The following is a 27,882-nucleotide window of genomic DNA, read 5'->3' on the forward strand; positions in this document are numbered from 1 at the left end:
CTTGTGACACAAGGGATGTCTGTCCAGTAGGTGCAGGTTTAGAGGAAACTGTCTCTCAAATTCATGACACTTAAAAGGAACTTTCTCAAAGATGGAAATGGTTACAGTAACACTGTCCTGGGAAAGCTCTGGGTGTTTATGTGTGCACGTATTGTCCCTTCAGGCATTCCTACAGGATACCCCTCTTCCTTCTTCAGGATGTTTCCTTCTCCAAACACAAATCCCGGACAACCAGGTTTTCTGACCCTGCATGTCTTCCAAAAGTCACTTAACACTTGCATCAGACTTCATCTTCTTGTTTGAAAAAAATATCACGAAGGAAAGGGTCCTCTGTGCAAAACGGGGGACGTGCATTGTGGAATCTTTATTTTATCCTCTTCTCAATAATTGAGATAGATCACAGTGACCTGGAGAAAAAATTAGATAATAGAGAGAAGATATTTAAGTAGTGACAAATGTTGGGAAATCTATAAAATTCCCTATTATGATTGATTCTGGAATACTTAAGTACTAAAAACGGATCCAGATAATTTAGGATCATCCAGAGTGATAAATAGTAGAATGTGAAAGGGGTAAGTATACTGGGGCACCTGGCTGGCTCAGTGGGTTAAAGCCTCTGCCTTTGGCACAGGTCATGGTCCCAGGGTCCTGGGATTGAGCCCTGCATCAGCCTCTCTGCTCAGCAGGGACCCTACTTCCTCCTCTCTCTCTGACTGCCTCTCTGCCTAGTTGTGATCTCTGTCAAATAAATAAAATATTTTTTTAAAAAAAGGATAAGTACACTAATCTTGGGTAAATTAGTTTTAATGGAAAAATACTACCTATCTACAGTCTATTCAAAGAATAGGTGAAAAGTAATTACATTTCCTTAGGTTGCCTGTAAGCAGTATCTTGCTCATGCTTTTTGAGAAAGTACAGATTTACATCATTGTTTAGTGACAATTAAAGTTTCTCTTTAAGATTTCAAAGGTGGGGCACTTGGGGGGCTCAGTTGATTAAGTGTCTGACTCTTGGTTTTGGCTCAGGGTCCTGGGATCGGGCTCTGCACTCAGTGGGGAATCTGCTTCAGATTCTCTTTCCCTCTGCCCCTTTCCCCTCTCCTCTCTCTAAAAATAAATAAAAATTTTTAAAGGCTATCCAGGCTGTAACTTTTACTAGGTCCATAACACCAGTCCTTCCTATTCACTCGCCTTGATAGGTGTCTCTTTGGAACTCTCTCTCCAAAACATACCGCATCTGTAGCTCTCCTGCTATGTCCAACTGGAAGATCTTCAGTTTGAAAACTAGAGCCCTGCTTACTGAAAGAAAGTAAGATATCATTGTTTTATTTACAGGAAAAGTAGGATTGGGTTGGTCCTTGGGGAAGAGATTCCCAGAATCTGGCCCTCACCTTTGATACTAATGAAATGCTTCAGAAGCTGATACACACTAATCAAATTCACAAAATGATGTAGAAAACAGTTACTTCACTGATCTACGATGAAAAATTTATATGGTCAATGTCCAGCTCCTTGACACACTCTCTCCACTACAAAAAAAAAAAAAAACAAAAACAAAAACCAAAAAAAACCCTATTAGGAACCAAATCACTGTCATCAGGATACTCCTTAGAACTCCAAAAAGAGAAATACTTAGATGATCTTAATGGCATCAGACTTTGAAACCCTGATGCTCCGAGAAAGGGCACACAATCTGAGAACAGATATTCAGGTGCCAAACATCACCAACGTCTTCCCTGGATGGTGCTAGAGACACTGACACATTCTGATTCTCTGAGGCCCCTTTTAATTTTAGTTTTTTAATATAAGTTATGCATAAATATAACCTCACTTTATAATAGATACTACAGAGGATATAGGATAAATTTAGTCATTTTTTTATCACCATCCCACCCTAACAAAACAAAGCCCATTTCCCTCCCAGAGGTTATCATTAAGTTTAGAGCATATTCATTCAGTCCTTTTTCTTTTTTTTTTTTTTTTAAGATTTTATTTATTTGACAGAGAGATCACAAGTAGGCAGAGAGGGGGAAGCAGGCTCACCGCTGAGCAGAAAGCCTGATGTGGGGCTCGATCCCAGGACCCTGGGATCATGACCTGAGCCAAAGGCAGAGCCACCCAGATGCCCCTTTTTAGTCTTCTTTCTACATATTTTTATACACACACCATTTGATTCTCTCTACATAAATAAAATTATTCCATTGGTTCTTCTGTGCTATTTGCTTTTATTCCCCCCAACTAAAGAATGTGCCTTCAAGATGATTTCTTGTTGGTACATACAGATCTACCCTGGCTAAGACTTAGTTGGCACATATTGGTATTTCTGCACAAATTGTTTATAGTCAGAGACCAATCTGATTAGGCAGTACTGTACTGCACTGATTATTAAATATATTGAGTATTTTTCTAGAACGTATCTATCTTTATCTTCTGTATAAACTTCCAGTGTAGATACAGTATATACAAAAGTTAATGCCAGGTGGTTTAAATAGCTAAATATAAAACCAAAACTCTAACCATGCTTCTATTTCCTTTATTTTTAGTGTCTCAAAATTATTTTTTGGTCTGGAGTTTTATTGCCATACAAAAAATGCATACTCATTCTAAAAAACAGTCCACAACGGAGATTACTTAAAATCCTACCACCGCATGAAAATACAGTTAGTTTTGTGACAATCTTCTTTTCTTCTAAGAATCTTTTCTTCTAAGCATCTCCCAGTGCATATACACATTCACAGACACACATGTACATATATTATGCGTACATATTAAACTAGACTGAATTCTTCAGGTCATAAATAGTCACAATCTATTCATAGAATTCCCATAGCCTAAGAATCCAGTTCATAAAGTACTGTTCTTACGGAATTAGACAGATCCGCAGGCTCCATGTTGCCTTCTGATTTCCAGTAAGTTGCTAATACTTAGGCTTTTATTCCAAACAGAGCCAGGAGCCCATTCATATTCTCTGAGGAAACATATTTAAATCACCTTTGCTATAAGTCTTCTAGTAATTTACTTACCAGGTTTCCCACGCCCATTAAAGCATTACCCTTAGCAGTTCGGTGAGTAGCTACCAGGTAACTGCACAGGGGGAGCTATTCTTGCTACAATTTAAGTACATGTGATATAAAATTAGTACATTCTCTGATCTATCCTATAACCAATTACTCCATTGCCTGTTTCCACAATGGGCCACACTCACTCTGATTTTAATAAGGGGGGGCCATTTCCAGTGGTTCTGCATTCTCAGTCTGCAGGGTTTAGCTCTAGTGGCCACTGGTGGGTCCCACTACAGGTTTGCCACCACTTTGGAATAAGCACCCCCGTAACAACCCATCCTGGGCTCTCTAGTTAGATTTCACTTACCCAGAGATAAGCTGTGAGGAACACAAGCGACACTAGTTTGTCTCCTGGGGCCTTCTTTTGAGGAAGGGCAGTAATCTGAGGCATGGAGGGAGGAGAAAAAAGCACCCATAAATTGTCAGCCTACTTCCTTCCTAATCTGAATTCAGAGGAACTCAGGAATAACCAATCCCTAACGAAATAACTATTTTAAGTCTGAGTGAAGAATATCATTATTCTCTTAAAAGACTATCACCTATGGGGTGCCTAGGTGGCAGAGTCAGGTGAGTGGTCGACTTGGGTTTCAGCTCAGGTTGTGATTTCAGGGTGGTGAGGCCCTGCATTGGCCTCCAAGCTCAGTGTGGCATCTGCTTAATACTCTCAGTATCTCTCCCTTTGCCCCCCCACAGGCACTCTCTCAAATAAGTAAATCTGAAAGGGGAAAAAAAAAGTATCACCAATGACAAAAGTCAGTAAGTGGGTTGTCTTCCAAGAGACCTGACAATGCACAAAGAAAAGGGGCAGGTGCTCCTAAGGACTATCCTGGGGTAAAATATCCTCCACAAGAGAGAAAGTTGGAGCCAAAGCCCCCCCCCACCCAAAAAAAAAGCTACTGGAAAAGCCATTGACTTCAAAAGTCAAAAACCGGGGTTATGGTAGAGGGCATTAGAACAAACATTGGCCTGAGTCAAGAAGTCTAGGTTTGAGTCTGGGCTCTGAATGTGTTCAATAATGTAAAGCTAGTCACTTGGTCTTATCTGTGATTTGTTTTCGTATCTGTGAAATGAAAGTGGAAAACTAGTACCAACATTCTGTGATCCTTTGATTCTAAAAACACATGGGAGGGGTACCTGGGTGGCTCAGTGGGTGAAAGCCTCTGCCTTCGGATCAGGTCATGATCCCAGGGTTCTGGGATCGAGCCCCACATCGGGCTCTCTGCTCAGCAGGGAGCCTGCTTCCCCCACTCCGCGCCCCACCTGTGTCTCTGCCTACTTGTGATCTCTGTCAAATAAATGAAATCTTTAAAAAAATAAATGGGGGCACCTGGGTGGCTCAGTGGGTTAAGCCGCTGCCTTCGGCTTGGGTCATGATCTCAGGGTCCTGGGATCGAGTCCCACATCGGGCTCTCTGCTCATCGGGGAGCCTGCTTCCCTCTCTCTCTCTCTGCCTGCCTCTCCATCTGCTTGTGATTTCTGTCAAATAAATAAATGGAATCTTAAAAAAAAAAAAAAAAACTAACTGGCCAGGTACTATGTGTCAAACAAGGAGGTTAGTTAGCTCTTCTGAGAATAGGCTGAATCAACATCAAGGAAACTCCCCTACAGTAATCTTACCACAACCAGAGGTAGAGGAATTTCAGGAAAATAAGACCACATCTATGTGAAGCAGAATCTCCAAGAAAGGATGGGGGAATCTTTTGGAAGATGTTAAGGATCCCTCCTAGGAGGAAAGCTTTTAAGAACTCCCTCAGAACACTAGTAAAAGGCTGGTAACCAGTCTAATAAATCCCAATCCACTAGCACCCCTCTGTTTTTCACTGAACAAACTACTTCTTTTCAAACTCATACTCAACTTTAATATTCAGCTCAAATGTGAACCACTACACATCTTATAGGTGGATAATTCTTCACTTCCAAGGTCCTTTCTCCTCTGTAGTCTCAAAGAATTTTACGTGGCTCTACCATAGCACTTCCCATTTTTTAAAATTAACATATATTGTATTATTTGCCTCAGGATACAGATCTGTGAATCATCAGACTTACACATTACACAGCACTCACCCTTCCCCAATGTCCATAACCCAACTACCCTATCCCTACCCCCCCACCCCCCAGCAACCCTCAGTTTGTTTTGTGAGATTGTCTCTTAGGGTTTGTCTCCCTCCCGATCCCATCTTGTTCCATTTTTTCCTTCCTTGCTCCCCAAGCACCCCCCCCGCCCTACCTTTCAAATTCCTCATATCAGAGAGATTGTATGATAATTGTCTTTCTCTAATTGATTTATTTCGCTCAGCGTAATACCCTCCAGTTCCATCCTTCCCATTGTTTTGATGCTCTGATTACATGTCTTCCTCCGGTAAACTTGAAGTATGGCATGGGCTCTGGGACCAGAACTCCCTGGGTTTGAATCGCTGTTCTAGATTTATTTTCCAAGTGATCTTGGGTAAGTTACCTAACCTTCCTGAGGCTCTTTTTCAAATGTTATATGGAGTAGATAACTATTTCATACGGGTGTGATGATGCATAAATAATACATGGGAAGTATTTAGAAAAATGCCGTCATTAAATAGTATCTGTTATTACAGTACTGAGTCTACGTCTTCATACATTACCTGTTCTGTTGCTATTAGACAAGAGCTTAAAGGAAGTTGATAACTCTCACATATAGTCATTCAACCCACGCAACTTTGTCAAGTGACAAAGCAAGGAACAGCATTGGCTTCTGGAAATCTGACAACCGAAGCAATCAGAAGTTCACTTCCTCCCTTAAGTACATACAAACGGAACCCAGGTCTCCCGACTCCCAGAACAGGGCTCTCCAACAAGCTTCTCCCTTCCCTCTTCAGGGCCAGGTGGCTCCGACCCCTCGCTCCAAAGATTCCCGCGCGCCGGGAAGAGGAGCAGCCGCAGGTCAGCCCGGGCTCCGAGACCAAACCCGGCTGCGAGACCAGACCGTCGCACTCTAGCACGGCGCCTTGACACGCAGAGCGCTGCCCGCAGGCCTTCCGCCACACAGAGCGGCACTCGGGCGTCGGAGACACCCCGGGCAGCTCGGAGCCAGTCCCCGCCGCGCCGGCGTGACGTCAGCAGCTCGCGCCGCGGTCAGAACACTATGGTCTCCTCTCTAGGAAGGCGGGAGCGGCTTCATCTCGGTGCTTCCTCCCCCGCCCAGAGCTGGGGGTTCAGCCCGACGCCGCAGACGCTGCTGCAGAAACAGCCCGCAAACCCACCTCACCGCGCTCCTTCCCAGAGTAAGGAAACCGAACTGGAGACTCGTGGCAGACCACAAGTCGCTCTCACCACTCATTCTAAAACCTGGCCACACTGATCTTTCTAAAAACTCTTCCACGTCACTGCCTTTTGGAGGTCTTCCCAAAGGTTTCACAAAGCTGGCTTAACCTTCCTTACATTCTCACGTGCCAGAAAACTGGTTTCTTCACAGGAACCTCAACACCCTCTGCTTTAGGTTTTGTTCGACAACTGGCCCTGAGAACAGAAGAGCTCTGTTTTCAGTTTAAGTCCCAGATTATCAGCGTGTAAACTTGGGCAAGTAATTTCTCTGTACGTTTCCTGACTTAGAGGACATAAATAAATAATGGTACCGAATTTCAAAGGTTATCATAAAGATTAAATGGGCTTAATGCGTGTAATTACTAAGATGTTCCAACATCTTTAAAAAGTTCAGTAAATGTTTGTTCTGTCACGCTCCGCAAATTCCAGCTCCAGTTCTCTGCATTGGCTTCAAGGGACCTTGCCAGCCCTCAAGACCCTCATCCCCACTGCTGCAAAACTTCAGATCTTGCTGAGACTCGCGCAGGGAATACTTGCACATACAGGCTCCTTTTGACAGTGTGTTCCTGGGATGAAGGCATGGGTAACAGGGTACCTGATCCACTTCCAGGCATTCTTACGGATGTGCACGCTGTGGGAAATATGGTTGTCTGCTAACCATATCCCTACTGTACAATTCATAAGGAGCCCTCAGCAAACCCTTGAAAAAAAAAATGAATGAGATGCAGCAGAGAAGTTATCTGCTTAAACTTCCAGACTGGCTGGTTTAACACAATGAAGTCCCTTTAGGAGTCTGAAATTAGGAGTGTAGATGCTCCAGACTAAGGCCATTATTAACCCTGTTCAGCTAAAAGAGAACCCTTCGTAGAACTGTCAGCTGACATGACAGGAAACAGTAATGTTGAGCTCACCTTGCTTTTTACCAAGAGTCACATTCTCAGCACTTCTTTGGAGTCAGATAGCAAGTTCGTCCCGTCCAATGCACCCCACCCCCACCAAGCCCTAACATCTCACAGGCCAAAGAGCCTAGGCCTAATCATTTTCCCCCTAACTTTTAAGCTTCAAAGAATCCAAATCAGCAGGCTCTGCTGTGTAGGAACTAACTCTAGAGTGGGTACTACTTAGAGTGGGTACCCTAAGTAGAGCAATTTACTAGAAACATTAGTCTGGGACTTAACACAATTTGGGCTGAGCTTCTTTCACTGAGGTGGGAAATGGGTGGGGAGGCCGTGGGGGGTGGTGGGCAGGGGAAGAGTGGACACCAAAAACATTCCACAAAACTAAAGTGACCTTAGCCCTGCAGTGGCCAGTAGCTAAAGGGGAGTGAAACTGAAGCCACCTGGAGTCAAAGCTAGACTTCTGCATTAAGTAGGCAGAACGGTGAAATGAATATGTGAAACCAATTTATTTTTCACACTCACACACTGGAAAGTCTGAGGGCAAAAAAGCTTTTTGATTTAAAATGAGCTCCCAGGGTTGCCTGGCTGGCTCAGTTGGTAGAGCGCAGGTCTCTTGATTTAAGGGTTTTGAGTTGAAGCCCCATGTTGAGTGTAGAAATTACTTAAAAATAAAATCTTAAAATGAGCTCCTCCTATCCTCACAAGCAGGGCAAGATTGGAGCTCTAGGCAGTCAAATCTATAATAAACACAACTAAAGAGGAATCATGGAGCAGAGGTATGACCAATAAAGAGGAATCTGAAGGAAAAGTGAGAAAGGACATGGGAGTTTAAATTTCACATGTCACTTCCTAGCTGTGTGACTTTGGGCAAGTACAACCACTTGTTTTCTCTACTGTTGTTCTCAGGATCTGATGTGGCCTCATGCCATGTCCTTGTGAAATCACAAGTTAAGTTTCAGCACACTGAGAATGAGCACCACATTCCAGTTCTTTATCATCTGGAGCCAAGGAAAGCTGTGAGCTCAGGTAGTGCTTCCACACTGGGACTGCTAAACTCAAAAGCTCTCCTGCTACACCAGCATCAGTATTCAGCTCCTGCTTTCCTTATTTCGGAGATATTCCGATTGACCTGGTTCTGCTTCTACAGATGCAAGCATTTTCCTCCTCCTGGTGATGCGGACATCAACATATCTGAAAGTACTTTGTTAAACTGTGATGCAACATCTAAACAGCTCATTTTTAACACAAGGGTTTTGTTTTGTACAAAATATTACTTTTTCCTAAGGAACCCTCTGCTTAATATAACCACACAATCTGTATCTTGAGGAAAGATTTGGAATGCTTGCACCTGGCAAACACTTCATGGACACACTCATATCCTCTCCATACCTCCCTTCTGCTGGCAGCTGTGGACCTAAAGTCACAACCTGCAAGCAGGCATGGAGAAGTGTCTGACTTGGGTATTTTAGTTGAGCTCAACAAATATTTACTGAGCAAATTTGAAGTGCTAGGGACTGTGGATAGAACGATGAATAAGTATCACAGGGCCCCTGCTTTGACAGAGCTGACAGTTCAGTGGGAAGAGAAAGATCTGGAAACTAGCCACTACAATGGAACATAAGTAAAATGAAGGTGTCAAAATACCGAAATAAAAAACAAGTGAGGTCAGAGACAGCTTCAAAGCAGGTGTTGGGTGAACATATTCCTAAGTGACTCACGGGAGCTTTCCAGGCAAGCAGAAGGCAGGCAGGCAATCGAGGCCACAGAAGAGGCTGTGCAAAAGGCACCAAAGTTGAGGTCAGCAATGATACAGAGTCACAGGAATTAACACTATGGAAGTGTGCAACGCAGGGAAGGCAGCTGAGAGGGATAATGTAGGCATGGGCCCTTGAAGAGCTCTATCTATTTATTTATTTGTTTGTTTGTTTTTATTTTTTGTGCATGTGGAGGAGCTTTAGATGCCTTCTAAGGAAGGGGCTCAGATATTCTGAGGTAACAGAGCTGCCAGTTGTGCTTTGCAAAGACCATCCAGAAGAAATGTGGAAGATGGCCTCATGGGGCAGGCAACTGGAAGACTGACTGGGAAAGTAGGAAAATGGTCTAGGAAATAAACTAGGATGTGGACTAAAGCAACAGCGGTGGACATGGCTTCCAGACTTGGGAGATATAAGCAGGATACAGTGGTTGCTTGGATATGAGGACTGTGTAAAAGACTGACCAAGAACAATTCCAAGATTTGGCACCGGAGTGACTGGGCACTTGGCTGTCCAGTAATTGAGAGAAAACTGAGAACAAATATTTGTCAGTGTGAGACTACAGGATGAGGACGGTAGCAAGAGGACAAATTCTCTTCCTTCCTGTTTTCCCAGGAAGTAAAAATGGTATCAGACTCTTAACCTGAGGATTAAAACATTTTTGGATTTTTAGAAAATCTCCTAAAAAGACCTTGGAGATATCGTTCATCCTTAGAGGTCCCATTTCTTCCTTAAGAAAACTCTCCCAACTCTCTCTAATCTCAACTCAAGAACTCTAAAGACAGTACTGTATAATTACTACACTAAATACCTACATATCAGGAAGTTGCTAAAGTTTCTGGTGGGCAGAGGTTGATTAAAATATGTTAATTCAACAAATATCTATTGAATATTTCCTGTGTGCCAGCAATGAATTCTCTAGTGTCATTTTCACTTAGAAAGTACAAATACGGGTGCTTGGGTGGCTCAGTTGGTTAAGCAACTGCCTTCGGCTCAGGTCATGATCCTGGAATTCCAGGATTGAGTCCCGCATCGGGCTCCCTGCTTGGCAGGGAGTCCTTCTTCTCCCTCTGACCCTCTCCCTTCTCATGTTCTCTCTCAAATAAATAAATAAAATCTTAAAAAAAAAAAAAAGAAAGTTCAAATACATCAGTATCTCCTTTGAGTATTATAATTTTTTCACAAAAATAAAATTCTAACAGGGTTATCTTTGTCCATAGGGTATTAATTTACTCAGTTATGAACTGCCCTGTGGCCGGTTTTGGGAACAGAATCTTCACAGCTGCGGGGGGAGAGAGTGCTGTTTCTGCCATGTTCCTATTAATAGTAATTAATTAATGCTGAGTTCTAAATAACCAACCATCCCAGAATCAACTGACTTTGTTTTTTTAACAGTCATTATTTTAAAAACGATATAAGCTTCAGGGCATAGAAACTATTCCAAATAGCAGTGAAAGGTAATCCTCCCCTAATCTCTCAGAGCTCAAACATTGGGTAGCAGTAAAGAACATAAAAGGGAGTAAGGAAATAAGGGGAAAACCATGCCCTTTTTCTTAAAAGAATAAAACACCATCATAGTGGCAAACTGTACTAGCTCAATACTCAGGGACTTGAAAAAGAGGTAGAATACTTTCCAAATTTATTCCATGAAAGTCTTTCCCTAGATACTCCTAACCTTCAGGGAAGGGTAAATATACAAGAATAAGATAGTTCCAATAAAAACAGGAATATCTGAAATCTAACAAATCTGTTTATAGCCTTCAATGGCATAACTACATGAAACCTAGCCCTCTCTGCTACAGTGACCAACACTCTCTTAGAGACTAGTCCAGCAGCCTCAACTCCGTCCAACCTAAAAAGCTGACTGCTCTCTTCATTAATGGTTTCTCCTCCCTAAACATCAATTAACAGTTGTTTGGACATAGTTGACCCTCGTAGGTCTCTCTCCCCTGGACCCTACAAACCAGTGGCCCAGGCAAACTTATGAGACAGGAGCACACCTTAGTCCAGGGCTGGGGTATGTGGGTAAGCTGCCCAAACGCAGACTTCCTGCTCTGAGCCTCGGCACCAGCAGTCTAGCGCAAACCATTTTCTTCATGGGTAAGTATTCATCTGGGACAAAGCTTGGCCCTTCCTCTTCCTGGCCCTCTGAGCAGATCTGACTCTCTTCCCACAAACTGGCATCATTTAAGGTTAAGTTTCTCTTGACCTCCTACTTCCTTTTTGGCCCCAAATTGCCTTCCAGCTTGAAAGGATCAGGAAAGATCTCTCTTAACCCTGATAAAAGCCTTCTTCATGAACTATCTGTAGACATCAGCCCAGTTCTTGCCACATATCTCCTTATTTGCTGAATGAATAAGGATTCTTCATTTTCCCTTATTTCCAATGCCCCTTCATGAGACCGCTTCTAAGAGATGGCATGTTCTCAGATATCAGAAGGCTACTTAGCACTACCTCTGAATTGCTTCCACAAGCACACTGAATATTTGGAAAAGCACCTCAGCCTACTGGTCAGAGAACACAGGTCACAAGTTGGGAATGTGGGGCAGGAATGCAGTAAGGGAAACACAGGTGCTAACTTAACAAATGGCCCCTAAAGTAATGAGAGTCACAAGGGGAAGGAGGAGTGGTAGGTAGCCAGGATTTATCCGAAAAGCAAGAACTTCCTTTCTACCCTATATTCCCAGATGCCCAGCTGGAGTAGGCACTGCATTCTCCAAGCTCCTGCCTCCATAAGTGGAAATACTCTTCCGAGTGTAACAGTCGGTGTTCCTTCATCCTTCCCTCCAGGAACTCTGCCTGCCCCACTGCCCCCAGCCAGATTCCCAGCGACTCTTTCTAGAGAAGGTATCACAACCTGAATGCCAGGGTTATTCACCATTGTGCAGTTTCTGGTGTCTGAAAAGGACTGAACTATGTCTGAAGAATTTTCCACATTCAAGGCATTCGTAAGGCTTCTCACCAGTATGAATCCTGTAATGTTCACTAAGGTGTGCATATTTGCGGAAAGTTTTCTCACATTCACTACATTTATAGAGCTTCTCACCAGTGTGAGTTCTGTGATGTTCAGTAAGAGATGAACTATGGGCAAAGGCCTTCCCACATTCTTTACATTTATAGGGTTTCTCTCCAGTATGAATTCTCATATGCTGAGTGAGGCAGGTATTCTGATTAAAGCCCTTCCCACATTCATTGCATTTATAGGGTTTTTCTCCAGTGTGACTTCTCTGATGCCGAATAAGGCAAATGCTCTGAATGAAGGCCTTACCACATTCACTGCATTTGTAGGGTCTCTCCCCTGTATGAATTCTCTGATGCTTAGTGAGTGGTGTACTCTGAGTAAAAGCTTTGCCACATTCCTTACATTTATAGGGTTTTTCTCCAGTATGAATTCTCTGGTGTTTAATAAGGGATGGGCTCTGACAAAAGGCTTTGCCACACTCCTTACATTTATAAGGTTTCTCTCCAGTATGAATTCTCTGATGCTGAGAGAGGTTTGCCTTTGTTTGGAAAGTTTTCCCACATTCATCACATTTATGGGGTTTTTCCCCAGTGTGAATTCTCTGATGTTGTGTGAGATTTGAATGTTTGCGAAAAGAAGAGCCACATTCATTGCATAAATAAGGTTTCTCACCAGTGTGAATCCTCTGATGATGAATGAGGTGTGTGTTCTGATTGAATGCCTTCCCACATCTATTACATTTGTATGGTTTCTCTCCAGTGTGAATTCTCTGATGTTCAGTGAGATGTGAATGATTGCGGAAGGAATTCCCACATTCGTTACATTTATAAGGTTTCTCTCCAGTATGGATTCTCTGATGCTGATTAAGAAATGATCGACATCGAAATGTTTTCCCACAATGCTCACACCCATATGGTTTTACTCCGGTGTGAATTCTTTGATGCTGAACGAGGAAGGAACTGCGACTAAAGGCTTTCCCACATTCCTCACATGCATAGGGTCTCTCTCCAGTATGAGTCCTCTGATGCTGGGTAAGGGATGAGCTCTGAGTAAAAGTTTTTCCACATTCATTACATTCCCAAGACTTTTTCTGAGTAGAGAGAGCTGGGCATTTACTTTGGTCTGAAATCTCATCAGTGTGTACACTACTGGTCTCCCACTGATGTAGGCTCTCTTCTGTAGAAACCCTGAGATGTGTAACAAAGCTGGAGGTCAAGAGCAAGCTTCTCTCAAAATCATATTCTTGGCTAATTGTTTCAGGAGATGCTTCCTTGTGGATGAAAGTTATTTCCCCAAAACCTCCTTCCTGGAAAAGGCATGGTCTGGGAACCTCTCCAGAAGTGCTTTCCTTCATGCTTTCACATGTGTATTTTTTTCCAAATACAGAATCCTGGTTTGCATCCTCTGGTAATCTCTTTGCTACTCTCCCTGGTGAATCAATTTCAGAGACATCCTCCTCTGGAACAGATTTTTCCATCAAACCTGAAAGAAAACATCAGAGTGGGTATTTCTTAAATAGGACAGAATGGAAGCCCCTGAGGTTGCAGGGGCCTAACTCTAACATATGTCAATACTGGCATATAAACAAGGCCCAATAAAAGCAAGTAGAGCACATAACTCAATTACAAGTGCTAAAAGAGATCTGTATCAGGGTGGAATTCTCCATTAATAAGGAACCCCATGGAATGGGCACTTACAGACATTTAGGAAGCCACAGAACCAGAGACAATACAAATAAAGGGAAAATAACAAACAGCAGAAATCTAGAATTAGGTCAAAAGAAGAAACATGGGTGGTTTGTATTCAGAGTGGACAGTGGGAGAATGAATGTAAAAGCAAATTTTGGAAATGAGACAAAATGAATATCGGGGAAAAGTTGGCCCCCAGAGATGCTCACCCACATATGCCCTCCAACATCCCTAAAAGAAGGATAATTCTACTTCCTGAGTTTCAATCAGTTTCTCTTATAAAATTTCCAAAGCCCTGCTATTTCTCCCACTTCTTTTTCCTTACTCACTCACCTGGACAAACCTCTCTTCCAAGCGCTCTCTCTTCAGCTCCTTGCATATTCAACATCCACAAACCTTCTCTTTGTTTTGACTGGAAAACACTTCAGAGTTGGAAAACTGGGAGCCCTGCTCATAGGGGAGAGAAAAGGTGGGGAAGGGGATATCACTGTCCCAGTAAACAGGAAAAGGACAAAGAATTGTTGCCTAGGGATACTATCTAATAATTCATACAAAATCTGTTCAGATAGCAGTGTGACCGCACGGCTGGCTTCTAGCCTTCTAGCTTCACAAATTCCATTTGTCAGCTGTGTAAAAAGTGATAGCCAGAGTGATAGATCAGCAAACACTCAAGTGCTGGATGGATAAACCAGAATTCTATTTATAATGATAAAGCTACCTATCAAGTAGATAGAAGTATTCATGTCTTTATACAACAATCAATATGAAAGGCCAATGAACATAATCAAAAGTTGCACTGGTAGGGACATATGGGTGGCTCAGTGGGTTAAGCCGCTGCCTTTGGCTCGGGTCATGATCTCAGGGTCCTGGGATCGAGCCCCACATCGGACTCTCTGCTCAGCAGGGCGCCTGTTTCCTCCTCTCTCTCTGCCTGCCTCTCTGCCTCCTTGTGATCTCTGTCAAATAAATAAATAAAATCTTAAAAAAAAAAAAAAAGAAGTTGCACTGGTAGGGACATATGGGTGGCTTAGTTGGTTAAGCATCCGCCTCTTGGTTTTGGCTCAAGTCATGGTCCTTGGGTCCTGGGATCAAGCCCTGCATCAGGCTCCCTGCTAAGCATGGAATCTGCTTCTCCCTCTCCCTCTGCCCCTCCCATTTTTACTCTCTCTCTCTCTCAAATAAATAAAATCTTTAAAAAAAAAAAAAAAAAAGGAGTTGCATGTGGAAGTGGACTCATAGCAAGGCTAATGCAGTAAGTTTGGTCCACCCATCTTCACTATCTGCCAAGGAGCTGGACAGTAGTTAGGGAACTCTATTTGTACAAATTAGAGATACACTGACTGCCCATTCTTCTAGATGTCAGATCAACTAAACAGTTTTTCTTCAAGCACAGCTCAACATTAAAAGTGTAGGCTGCAGTTTAAAAAAGAAAAAGGAGGTGCCCAGGTGGCTCAGGCAGTTAAGCATCCGAATCCTGATCTCCGCTCAGGTCTTGATCTCAGGGTCATGAGTTCAAGCCCCACATTGGGCTCCATGCTAGGTGTGGAACCTCCTTAAAAAACAAAACAAAAAACACTTATACTGTGAAGTAATTTTTGACTTACAAGAAAGTTACAAAAAATAGTACAGAGTTTCTGAAGTTTGGAATGTGAAATCACAACTGTTTATCCAAAAATGTCTCTCCATATAACCCTGAATTGAGAAGCAGAATCAGCAGCATTATTTCAAGGAAAAAGGAAGACAGAAAGATTATTTTACCAAAATTAAGAGCTCAGAAGGCAGTTAGAATGGCATGAGTCTGCTGAAGTACATATGTAATAAGGCTGGTACTATGGGCTTCTCATCAAAGTCTGCACCTCTGTGTTGAGTTTTAAAGGTTTAGGAGGATCCTATCTGGGAGGCTCCCAGGTGGCTCAGTGGGTTAAGCATCCAGCTCGATTTCAATTCAGATCATGATCTCAGAAGTGTGGGATGGAGTCCTGCATTCAGCCCAAAGTGGAGGCTGCTTAAGATCCTCTGTCTCCAGGGCGCCTGAGTGGCTCAGTGGGTTAAAGCCTTTGCCTTTGGCTCAGGTGATGATCCTAGGGTCCCGGGATCGAGCCCCACATCCGGATCTCTGCTCAGCGGGAAGCCTGCTTCCCTTCCTCTCTCTGCCTGCCTCTCTGCCTACTTGTGATCTCTGTCAAATAAATAAATAAAATCTTAAAAAAAAAATCCTCTGTCTCTGTCTCCCTTTGCCCCTCCCCCACCTCTAAGCGTAAAAAGAACCCACCACACAATCCTACAGAAAACCATTTAGTAGAGTAGGGTTTCAGTATAATCAGAGTTAGCGGACAAAGTCAGACACGCCCCCACCTGCCTAGAACTTACATTACAGTTGGACAATGGCATTAAAGTGTAGTTACAATTATGGAAATTATAAAAGTGGAAATATGGGATGGGGGAATGTAGAGAAAAAGGGACCTAATGTAGTCTCAGCAAAAAAGCCTTCCTGGAAAAAAAGGTAAATAGGAAACAGGTGAAGATAGAAAAGAATAGACCAGAGATATGAAATAATATACAAAAGGAAACGAGCTCAGTACTTTGGAAAAATGAAAAAGATCCAGTTAGACAAAGTATTAAGCACCAAAAATAAGACATGGAGACTGAAGCATGCAAAAGCCAGATCAAATACAACCTGTGAACTATTTTAAGTGAGTAGAAAGCCACAAAAGGAATATGAAAAGGTTTGGGGGGAAAAGAGACATGAGCGCATCTGCTGTTAACAAAAAAACACATCCTTCTGCCCATAGCAAAGACGGAAACTGTGTATGAACAGTGGAAGGTGGGGAGGCAAGGTGAAGGCTAGAAGGCCTCGCTGGGAGGTTGTTTCAGCAGTCCAGTAAGTAGACTGGACCAACTATGAGACAGAATCCACAGAATTGGATGAATATTGGGTAGAGGTGTGAGGGAGTGGGAGAAGTCAAGATAATTTGCTGGTGGGGCGCCTGGGTGGCTCAGTGGGTTAAGCCGCTGCCTTCGGCTCAGGTCATGATCTCAGGGTCCTGGGATCGAGTCCCGCATCAGGCTCTCTGCTCAGCGGGGAGCCTGCTTCCTCCTCTCTCTCTGCCTGCCTCTCTGCCTACTTGTAATCTCTCTCTGTCAAATAAATAAATAAAATCTTTAAAAAAAAAAAAAAAGATAATTTGCTGGTTTGGGGCTTGAGTGATGACAGCAACCTTTAGAGAGAATGGGAACACTGGTTGAGGGAGAAAGAAGATACATTTAGTTTTCAAATATCCAAAGAGAAAGTAGGCATACACATCTGGAATAGAGGAGAGAGGTGTCATGAAAAGAGTAACTACCATTCTGGAAGGAACAGATAGAAACATCAAAGGAGTATGGCTAGGAAAACCTCAACAACAACTTTACATATTAAAAGGAAATTTAATTCTGGCTTTTGATTTTAGAGATTCCTAATCCCCTGAAATAAAAGAATTTAATGTGATAAAATTGGCATCCCTAGTCATAAAATATTAAGTATTTATAAATTATGTTGGAACTGTTGCTTAACTACCTGGAAAACACTTAGTGAGAGTCCTACCTCACACCACATACCAAAATAAATCTAAACTAGTTAAAGGTTTAAATATAAAAAATGAAATCACAAAATAAAATACTAAGAAATAATTAACTTTAGGGATAGGATAGTCTTTTCTAAGCAACATATAAAAAAACACAAACCACAAAGGACAAAACTGGATAAATCTGGTCACAGAAAGACAACAATCTCTCTATCAAAAATACAAATAAATTTAAATGACAGACAATCTAGGAAAAGTATTTTTGATTTATACATCAAGGAGTAAGCAGATGCACCTAATGGATAAAAGACTTCTTATTAAAGAGTAAGGAAAGGGGCACCTAGGTGGCTTAATCAGTTAACTGTCTGCCTTTGGCTCAGGTCGTGATGCCAGAGTCCTGGGATGGAGCCCCACGTCAGGCTCCCTGCTCAGTGGGGAGTCTGCTTTTCCTCTTTCTCTGCCTGCTGCTCCACCTGCTTGTGTACTCACTCCCTCTCTCTCTCGAATAAATAAATAAGATCTTTGAAAAATAAAATGAAGAGTAAGGAAAAAAGAAAAACTCATAAAACAATGAAATATACAACGTATACAGCAAAATTACAAAAGGCCAATAAACATCAAAACAAAGTTCCATCTTGGTGGCAATCAAAGAAATGGAAGCTGAAAGAATAAAGAATCTATTTTTATATCAAATTAGAAATTTTCTTTTAAGTGTTAAAAGTCAACACTGACAAAGTTATGGGGAAAGAGAGCTTCTCATACACAAGCAGTGGGAATGTAAACTAGTACCATCCTTCTAGAGATAATTTGGCAATATGCATCAGGTTTTAAAATTGTAGGTTGAGGGCGCCTGGGTGGCTCAGTGGGTTAAGCCGCTGCCTTCGGCTCAGGTCATGATCTCAGGGTTCTGGGATCGAGTCCCACATCGGGCTCTCTGCTCAGCAGGGAGCCTGCTTCTTCCTCTCTCTCTCTCTGCCTGCCTCTCTGCCTACTTGTGATCTCTCTCTGTCAAATAAATAAATAAAATCTTTTAAAAAAATAAAAAAAAAATAAAATCGTAGGTTGAGTTGCAGTTGGAATCCTGGGATCATCATTTTGTAAGTATAGGAACTCAGAAAAAAATACTAAGTATATACAACACCTATATGTATCTCAGAAGATTCTCAAAATCATCAGGATGCCTATAAAATGCCTATATTCTTTGATCTAGTAATTCTACTATTAGAACTTTTTCATAAAGAAGCAACTTCCTAGGGTATCTGGGTGGCTCAGTCAGTTAAGTGTCTGACTTTTGATCTCAGCTTGAATCTTGATCTCAAGGCCCTGAGTACGAACCACAGACGGGGCTCCATGCTGACTGTGGAGCCTACTTAAAAAAAAAAGAAAAGAAAAGAAAAGAAAAAGTAATTTCCCACAGAAGAAAAAAGCTGAATTCCTTTGTTACTTGTAAAAAAAATTACCCTGCAATGTTGCTGGAAAACACAATCTTCCTACCAGTGGACACTGAGGCTTAGGAAATTATGGTACTTCCTCTTGGTGGAAATTATACAGACATTAAGATAACTAAAAATGAAAATATGTGATCATTTGGAAAAATACTTATCTCTATGTAAATGAAAAGAAAATGGAGGACTTCAAGTACACCATATATATGTATGTTAAAGCATGCTTTCTTTTTTTTTTTTATGCTTTTTTAAAAACTAACTCTAATCTCAAGAATATGTATCAAATTGTTGACCATGACCATCTCTGAAGAAAAGGATTATGGCAAACTTTTATGTTAGGGCCTATCTTTGTGTAATGTTTCAAAGTTTTCCTGTAGGAATAAACAGCTTCTGTAATCAGATTTTTTTTAAAAAAGTGAAAAAATATGATCAGAGATGAACACAGACATGTATGTACAAAGGTCACACTGTTACTATAATTATAAAATAAGCAAATAAATATTGATAGCACAGCAATATGATAGCTTTAAACTATTAAAAATCAAGTTTTCAAAAATATTCATTAGAAAATACAGTATGTTAAAGCAGGAGAATACAAAATCAAAAACACAAGACACAAATGTTGAAGACTATGTGGAGGAAAAGGAACACTTGTGCACTGTTGATGGGAATACCAACTGATGCAGTCACTGTAGAAGACAGTGTGGAAGTTCCTCAAAATGTTAAAAATAAAACTACCTTACCATCCAATAATCACATTACTGTGTATTTACCCAAAAAATACAAAAACACTAATTCAGAGGGATACATGTACCCTGTTTACTGCAGCATTATTTACAATAACCAAATTGTAGAAACAGCCTGTGTCCATCAACAGATGAATGGATAAAGTAGACGTGATATACACACACAATGAAATATTATTCAGCCATAAAAAAGAATGAAACCTTGCCATTTGTAAAAACATGGATGGAGCTAGAAAGTATAATGTTAAGTGAAATAAGTCAGAGAAAGACAAACACCGTATGATTTCACTCAGATGTGGGATTTAAGAAATCAATGTGGAATTAAGAAAAAAGAAACAAGCAAAAAAAGAGAGAGAGAGAGAGAGCGCTAAAGCAAGAAACAGACTCTTAACTACAGAGAACTGATGGTTACCAGAGGGGAGGGGATGGGGGGGAATGGGTAAAAGAGGTGAGGGGAAATATAGTGGACACTTGCGATGATCACTGAGTCATGCAGAGAATTGCTGAATCACTATATCGTACACCTGAAACGAACGTAATACTGAATGCTAACAATACCGGAATCATAAATAAAAAGGAACAAGTGAAAATTATATAAATTTGATTTTGGAAAAATTATTTAAATGCCTGCTTGGTTTTGATGTAAATTCTGGTTGAGACTCACTCTCCTGGTCTCCTGGTATCATGAAGTCAAGGGACTTGTATGTCTTGTTTGCAAAATTTCCAATGCTATCAAAATGTCTGGCTCTCAATGTTTACAGAGGAAGACTGATTCTCAATGATTACTGCTCTGGGACAGGATGAGGCTGGAGCAGAGAGGAGGAATCTGGAATCTTCACAAAACTTTTGTGTATGGGCACTGGAGGACCTTCTAGTTAATGAATGTGCAGAGAAATAAAGCACGTAATTCTCAGGGCTCCTGCCTTAGTTTGTGAATGAAACTAATAATCTAAAGTTCCCAAAGGCACACCTTTTAACTCTCCTACAGTGATGGCTCATGTACATATTAAGAGCCCTCAAAAACTTGAACTTCGGGGCGCCTGGGTGGCTCAGTGGGTTAAAGCCTCTGCCTTCGGCTCAGGTCATGATCTCAGGGTCCTGGGATCGAGCCCCACATCGGGCTCTCTGCTCCTCCAGGAGCCTGCTTCCTCCTCTCTCTGGCTGCCTCTCTGCCTACTTTTGATCTTTGTCTGTCAAATAAATAAATAAAATCTTTAAAAAAAAAAAAAAAAACTTGGACCTCACTGACTAACTGGAACAATCTGTCTTAATATGTAGATGTAATGGTTGTTAATATAAGAGCTATACTGTGGAAAAACAGACCTTAAAAAGATCATTTTGGTGAGTTGCACAATTAACCCTCAGCCTTGCAGTGTGAGGCAACAGATGAATGTATATCTTGGGATCTTTTACATCCTTAATACAAGAGGTAGTTTTGTGGGAGGATTTTTTTTTTTTAATATTTTTTTTTAAAGATTTTATTTATTTATTTGAGAGAGAGACAGTGAGAGAGAGCATGAGCGAGGAGAAGGTCAGAGAGCGAAGCAGACTCCCCATGGAGCTGGGAGCCTGATGTGGGACTCGATCCCGGGACTCCAGGATCACGCCCTGAGCCGAAGGCAGTCGTCCAACCAACTGCGCCACCCAGGCGTCCCTGGGAGGATTTTTTTTTAAATATTTTATTTATTTATTTGACAGACAGAGATCACAAGTAGGCAGAGAGGCAGACAGAGAGAGAGGAGGAAGCAGGCTCCCCGCTGAGCAGAGAGCCCGATATGGGGCTCGATCCCAGGACCCTGGGATCATGACCTGAGCCGAAGGCAGAGGCTTTAACCCACTGAGCCACCCAGGTGCCCCTTGTGGGAGGATTTGCTTCTTTAAACATCCTTTTAATGAATGAATTACACGTTTTCCTTCTCTTAGAGTTCCTTAACTTTAAAAAAAAAAAATGCTTTCAAAGAATATCGATGAGAAAATACAGGATGTTAAAACAGAATATAAAACACTAAAATAAAAAATATGCATACACACATCAGCACTAAGCAAACATTCAATAAGCAGGAAGTATTATTAATACATGGATATATTGGGGTGCCTGGGAGGCTCAGTGGGTTAAAGCCTCTGCCTTCGGCTCATGTCATGATCCCAGGATCTGGGATCAAGCCCCACATAGGGCTCTCTGCTGCACAGGGAGCCTGTTCCTCCTCTCTCTCTGCCTGCCTCTCTGCCTACTTGTGATCTCTGTCTGCCAAATAAATAAAATCTTTGAAAAAAAAAAATACATGGATATATACAAGACACAAAGAACAGAAGAAATCCACCAAAATGTTAACATATGGATGACTAGAACATTTAATGGGTTACTTTCCTTTGTCCTTTATACTTGTCTATATATTTCACTTTCCCTAAAATAAATGTATTACTTTTATAATTAAAGAAATAAACATGTAAAAAATGACAGTCCTTGCTCATGGGTTTCAGCAACAACAACAAAAAAAACAGAAACAAAAACAAATACAACAAAAAATGCTAGATCCAATGAACATGGATCTTAATTAAGAGCTTATTCAAGTAAGATTAAAGTGGACTAAAATGGGAGTCAGGAAACTGCTCTGCCATAGCCCATGTGAATGGACCTACATGACTAGCTATCTGGCTCACAAAGCTGACAAATTTAAAAATATCCTAATTGGGGTGGAGAGAGTATCCATGAGTCCTTTCAGCTTTAACATTCTGTTGACTCCTTAACTAATGAGTTAATTCATGTAAAGCATTTATAAAGATACCTGCCCCATGGCAGGAATTCCACAGGGGTCAGGCATTATTATGTTTGATACTAAAATCTATGGAGAAGAAAAGACATATTGGTGACAACCCTCTCCTTCAACTGTGAATTATCTGAGCTGTTAGCAGTTTATGTCAAACTGGAAACTTTATCTGTAATGGGCTAAAAAATAAATAATTTAGGCTTCATGGGCTATATGGTCTCTGTCACAACAATTCAACTTTGCCTTTGTAGTCTGAAAACAACTAGACAGTATGTACACAAATGAGCTTGGCTGCGTTTTAGTAAGACTTTTTTTTTTTTTTTAAACAAAAACAGGTGACAGACCAAATTTGGCCTGTGGACCACAGTGTACTGACTCTTCGTCTATAAATTCCCCAAAGAGGAAGGCACAGAGGAAGGTTTTTCCACCAATGCCTAGTGTAGAATAATCTGATTGTCAGTGATTTTAAGATGATAAAAGGGTCTGTCCGAATCCAGGTTTAGGAGAGAGATAGGTATTATGGCGAAGGGTAAAAGGAAAAAAGCAAACTTTTTAACTGCTTAATCCTGTTAAGATTAATAGGGACCTAGCTCTCTCCTCTTACCTTGTAAACCCCTTCTCCTCCCTGCCACCTCCTTACCTCTCGATAATGAGCTAAAGAATTGTAGACAAGCCACGTGGGCTATTTCACAAATTTGAAAACACAATTCCTTCAATAAGACCACACTCAAACGTGCACCTCTCTGAAGCCCTTCTTGGGTTTGTGGGCTGGCCAAAAGTACATACTCATCCAGGCCGCAGCAGCGCACTAGATCTCCCTCTTCTGCAGCCTTGGGACACTAAGTGGCCATGCCTCCTTAGATAGTCATCTATTCTCTCCGTACCTCAATATCCTCATTAAAAACTACAGATAATAGTTGTTCGAACAGGGCTCTGTTGCACTAAGTTTAAATTATCACAAAAATCTTCTTACATACGTATCTATCTTCTTCCATTGCTACACTGGACGCATCTTCCCATTTGGCAGGCTCCAACGTCATTCATTCTGTAGCCCCGCCCCCGAGCTCTGAGTACTCTTCGGCGAGCTTCGCATAGTAAAATTCCGTTGCAAAACAATCACGTTTCCGTACGTGCTATCCCAGACATGCTGTCAACTGAACTTTGTAAAGAAAGGCAGGCAAGGACTACTAGACAGGCCAACTTTAGAAATGAAGCAACAGCCTCTGTGTCCTCAGGAATTCTATAGCTCAAGAGACTCGAGACTCGCCACCTCGTGCGCTCTACACTACTGCCGGGTCCTAGTACGACGGTCCCTAAAAAAAGTTTCTGAGCAGCAGGACTGATGGCGGGGGAGCAGGTGGTATCCAAACCGAGAACTCTGAGCCCCGAGACTTCGTTTCCGAACACGGGTCCTAGCTCTTGGTCATCTATCCATCATCACTCAGTCATCACTCATTCGTTCATTCCCGCCACCATCTTCTTAGATGCCAGCTCTGTGCCGGGCCCTATGCGGCAGCCGCTGGGAGTTCCGGGCCGCACGCGCAGACAGCACTCCGAGGGGACGCGGGGCCGGGGCGGGCTTCCTCCAGAAGCCTCCCGCCAGCCGTCCCAGCCTAAGGCGCCTGGAGCCACTCCTTTCCCCTCCCTGAGGCCCCGCCCGCTCACCGTGAGGTCCGGGGGCTCCCCGCGGGGTGGCGACTATGGTCCCACAGGTGCGCGCAGGCCCAGGGCACGGGCTTACCCTCCCCCCAAGCCGGAAAAGCAGTGGCGCGGCCGGTAGTGCGTCACTAGCGGCTCCTCGCCTCTCGTCTCGCGCATCCTTCCGCCGCTTCTCTAGGAAGCGGGAGGAGAGTCTCGTTGGGGTCCTCAAGGAAGGTCGATGCGGGGGGTCCTGGTTTCCCTCCAAACCTACCCAGCCAAGTGCCTGAGGGTCCATTAAACACTATCTTTGCTCGGAACACGGTGACCACCTCATCCCTAAGGAAAACTGTATTTGGGGTGGGCGTTAGGGTTGGAGAGACTGCTGAGTGGGAGTCGGAATCGGCTGTCTCATCGAGGCACTAGTGTATTCCATCTGCTAAAGGATAGCCTGATTAAGAATCTTGAAGGATCCACTATTTAGTGGGAATAATGGGCAAATTCCCATTCTAGGCCCCCACACAATGACCTTACCGGGGAATATCTCTTATTCTGTTATTACTCACATTCCATCCTAAGTGAATTCCCATTGGGCCCCTGAAATCTCTTGTTTGTTCTTGACACTGGATCTTCTTTCCAGGATTTGCCCTTCTGGAATATTCTCCCTCCCTTCTGCCTACTGTCGGCCACGCTGGCCATTCAGGTCTTACTGGTTCTTCAAGACCCAGGGCCAATCTTTACTTGACCTTCGCTAGTGTTTACTCTCACTGTCACCCCTACAAGTAATTCCAGCTCTAGCTGGTCTCCTAAATACACACACTTGTCCACTTTCAAACATTATTAGAGAGCAATACGTGTAATATTCCACCCAAGGGTGACTGTAAAGGACCCAATTTATCTCTATACAACTCGAAGCAGATACATATCCCAGTGTTTAGCAGTGTGTGGCAAAGTGTTGAATCTGTTAATCAAATACAAAAGTAAAGTTCAGGTATTTGCATTTTTGAGAAATTGAAAAATATGTCATTAATTTCATCCAGGGAACAAGTTTCTGAACATCCAAAAGGAAGGGCCATCTAGCTCACCTGTTTATACATCTGCTGTATCCTTCAGTAGAATATAAGCTTTATGAAGGTGGGGACCTTCTTTCTCTTATTCACGATGACCACATCTAGAACAGTGGCTGACATATAGTAGGCGCTCAGTAGATATTTCGTGAATGACTGACTAAACCACCAAAATTAGAATTCGTCCTTGAGCTGAGGAATTACAATCCCATTACTGATACTGATCCATCTAGAGTTTCATCCCTAAACATAAGTAGGTCACTAAAATCATGAAATTTTTGAGGAACACCAACAATACATGAGAAATCGTTTCAAATGCATCATTACCAGATTCATAGGAGATATGATAGCTGGTTACAGTCTATGTTCTAACAAGTTACATGAAGTAGTTCCTCCAAGTAGATGTGTATTTCTTGTACATGGGAGAGAAAACTGCTGGAAATATCATCTTTCTTCCCCCATATTGCCTAAGGCACATACTCTAAATAGTTGAATGTCACTCCCCTTTGGGAAATAGAAACTCCTGGTAAATCATATTTAACCACCCTTCAAAAGAGATTACATGAAGAATATGCCATGCAGATATCTTGTTTTTCTATGCAAGATGCAACAACCAGTAACATTCATAGTTGCTTACCCAATATCTATTTCTCTCTAACACTCTGTGCCCAATTTACCATCAAGGAAAAAAGGCTAAGAGAGGTGGATACAACCAATATCACACAGATTGTAAGTTAAAGAATAAGATCAGAAGGTTAGAACTTCTAACTCCAAATCCAATGCCCTTTGCAGGTTACAGCAGACAATTCCCCTTCCCTTTTCATGATTTAAGTTGTCCTTGTCTAGATCGTCTCCTTTTTCCTTATACTATCTCTAAAGGGGCCAGAACTATGTACAAAAATTTTAGATTTGATGATCACCATTTTAGCAAGGATACCATGGCAAACACTACATGTTGCCCATAAAGTATCCATTCTCATAATGCTCCTTACTAACCAAACCAAATATTTATTCAGAGTAGCACTGTACCCAAACTTTTCAAGTTTCTTCTCAGCTAGAGCTGGCCATATGACACAGTTCTGGCCTAAGAGATAAATATATGGGCTTATGGGTGGAGCTTCCAGAACACCACTGTTTTCCTAATTTTTTAAAAGATTTTATTTATTTATTTGACAGACCAGACAGATATCACAAGTAGGCAGAGAGGCAGAGAGAGAGAGAGGAGGAAGCAGGCTCCCTGCAGAGCAGAGAGCCCAATGTGGGGCTCGATCCCAGAACCCTGGGATCATGACCCAAGCCGAAGGCAGAGGCCCCAACCCACTGAGCCACCCAGGCGCCCCCACTGTTTTCCTAATTAAAAAGAACAGACTGAGTTGGAAATTTTTTTTCCTTCACATTTCCCTTCTTGGGACACAGTTTTGAGGCTGATGACGCAGCAACCATCTTGTAACCATGATATGCAAATATGAAGATGTTAATCGCATTGTAAGAATGGGCTGACTGAAGGAAAGGTTAGTTACTACACCAGCCACAGACTGCCTTTCCTGGACACCCTACTGAGTGATAAAAAATTAACCTATTTGAGACCATCTGCCCTAGTTGACTTTTCTTTATATGCCACCAAATACTTTCCCAACTGATTCACTTACACAAGGAAAATAAATGAAAAGGTATGGTCTGTTCACCTAAAAGTTTTTTCTCTAGAAAAGATGAAACTACTTGTAATTGAGCTTTTCAGCCCAGCCAGTATACAGGAAGCATGTAGCCCACAGAGAGGAATTTCTCTGTAGGATACAATGACTCAAAACTCGGTGGGGGTTGTTTTTGGTTATCATCAAAGCAAGTAATATGAACAACACACTATATACATATATGTAAAATCTAAGTGAGATACCCATGCTAGTAACTCAGGTCTTCTTCCCAAGAGGACAACACAGAATATAGTCAGTGCTAGATTTTAGATCTTCTGAGGCACTAAGTATTAAAAGATATGGTGAGATATCCCCAAACTCAACACACAATTAAAAAGTAATAACCACACCTAGAGGAGGAGGAATTGGAAGAAGATAGTCAAAAGGTACAAATTTCCAGTTGTAAGTTAAATCAGTACTGGGGATATAATGCACAACATAATCACGTGTTAATTTTTCATACAAAGGTGGCAATCAGCACTTAATACATGAAGACACTTTCCTAGACACAGATAATTCAACACAATCCCTGGGGCTCAGTTAAAGTCTGAGTCAGGCAATTACTCTAGGCATTGTAAGTAGTCATATCTGCAATACATTAGATGTGACATCCTTGAGGCTTCCTTAGATATGAGTGAATTCTTTCATATTCTGACCACAGTGACGGATAACAGGACCAAATAAAACAAGAGGGGACCCCCTGTCTCCACAGAGAAGGATGGGAGAGTATAGGGGTTCTAGTTGGGGAGGAACTGGCAGAACCTTGGATCTCATGGATCAAATCTGATTGATTTCCATGAGAGGGCTGAAGTCTGGGGCCTTTCCCTGCATGAGGAAATGAATTAAAAGGAGCTATGAATGTAGTTCCAACTCCCTAGCCCAGGAAGCATAGTGCAAGGTGGGATGAATTGGTTCCTGAGAGACCCATCCCTTCCATAGTTCCATCTTGCTCTGGCTGCCCCTCTCCATCACCTAACCTCCACAACTGGGGCCCAGAACAGAGGTATGGTGAGTGATCTGCTCACAAAACTGCCTCAAACCTTTGTCTTGTTGTCTGTTTGCATGGAGAATGGGCAGGTTCTTCCATGGCCATTGGGAGAAGAATGTCACAGGGAAGACCAGATGTCCACAGGTTCTCTGTCAGGTCTGATGAATGACCAAGACTTCCATCACAAGGACAGCCTCAGAGGGGTTGGAATTGTGCTGACTCTGTCCTCTGGGACCCATACTGATAAAAATGTGCTAAAATAGCCTAGTGAGGAGTGCCAGGCCAGACCTCTGACTCTGCCCTACACATGACTCTCTT

The 27,882-nt window shown here is 42.2% G+C and overlaps 1 protein-coding gene across 4 annotated transcripts; it reads right to left on the reverse strand.

Moving 5' to 3' along the window:
• Positions 1 to 179: 179 nt before the first annotated feature.
• Positions 180 to 23,918, reverse strand: ZNF502 (zinc finger protein 502). 4 transcript variants are annotated; one of them, XM_044253767.1, is made up of 5 exons: positions 23,154 to 23,772; positions 13,992 to 14,105; positions 12,643 to 13,452; positions 3,369 to 3,443; positions 180 to 407 (listed from the first exon to the last, which is right to left on the reverse strand). In XM_044253767.1, exons 2-5 carry the CDS (start codon positions 14,044 to 14,046, stop codon positions 370 to 372), a joined length of 978 nt encoding a protein of 325 aa, XP_044109702.1. In that variant the 5' UTR covers positions 14,047 to 14,105; positions 23,154 to 23,772; the 3' UTR covers positions 180 to 369. The 4 variants fall into 4 exon arrangements, with proteins under 4 accessions (XP_044109702.1, XP_044109699.1, XP_044109701.1 ...); XM_044253764.1 differs by lacking the exons at positions 180 to 407; positions 3,369 to 3,443; positions 23,154 to 23,772 and adding an exon at positions 23,846 to 23,918 and having other exon boundaries at positions 10,166 to 13,452; XM_044253766.1 differs by lacking the exons at positions 180 to 407; positions 3,369 to 3,443 and having other exon boundaries at positions 10,166 to 13,452; positions 23,158 to 23,772.
• Between the last annotated feature and the right edge of the window lie 3,964 nt (positions 23,919 to 27,882).

The sequence above is a fragment of the Neovison vison genome, chromosome 6 (assembly GCF_020171115.1).
Source record: "Neovison vison isolate M4711 chromosome 6, ASM_NN_V1, whole genome shotgun sequence".
NCBI lineage: Eukaryota > Metazoa > Chordata > Mammalia > Carnivora > Mustelidae > Neogale > Neogale vison.

Excerpts from the sequence above, each read along its gene's own strand:
- ZNF502 (XM_044253764.1), bottom strand. The coding sequence starts at position 14,046 with ATGTTGAATATGCAAGGAGCTGAAGAGAGAGCGCTTGGAAGAGAGGTT. Across the intron at positions 13,453-13,991 it reads TGGAAGAGAGGTTTGTCCAG|GTTTGATGGAAAAATCTGTT; the intron begins GTGAGTGAGTAA and ends GTTTTCTTTCAG.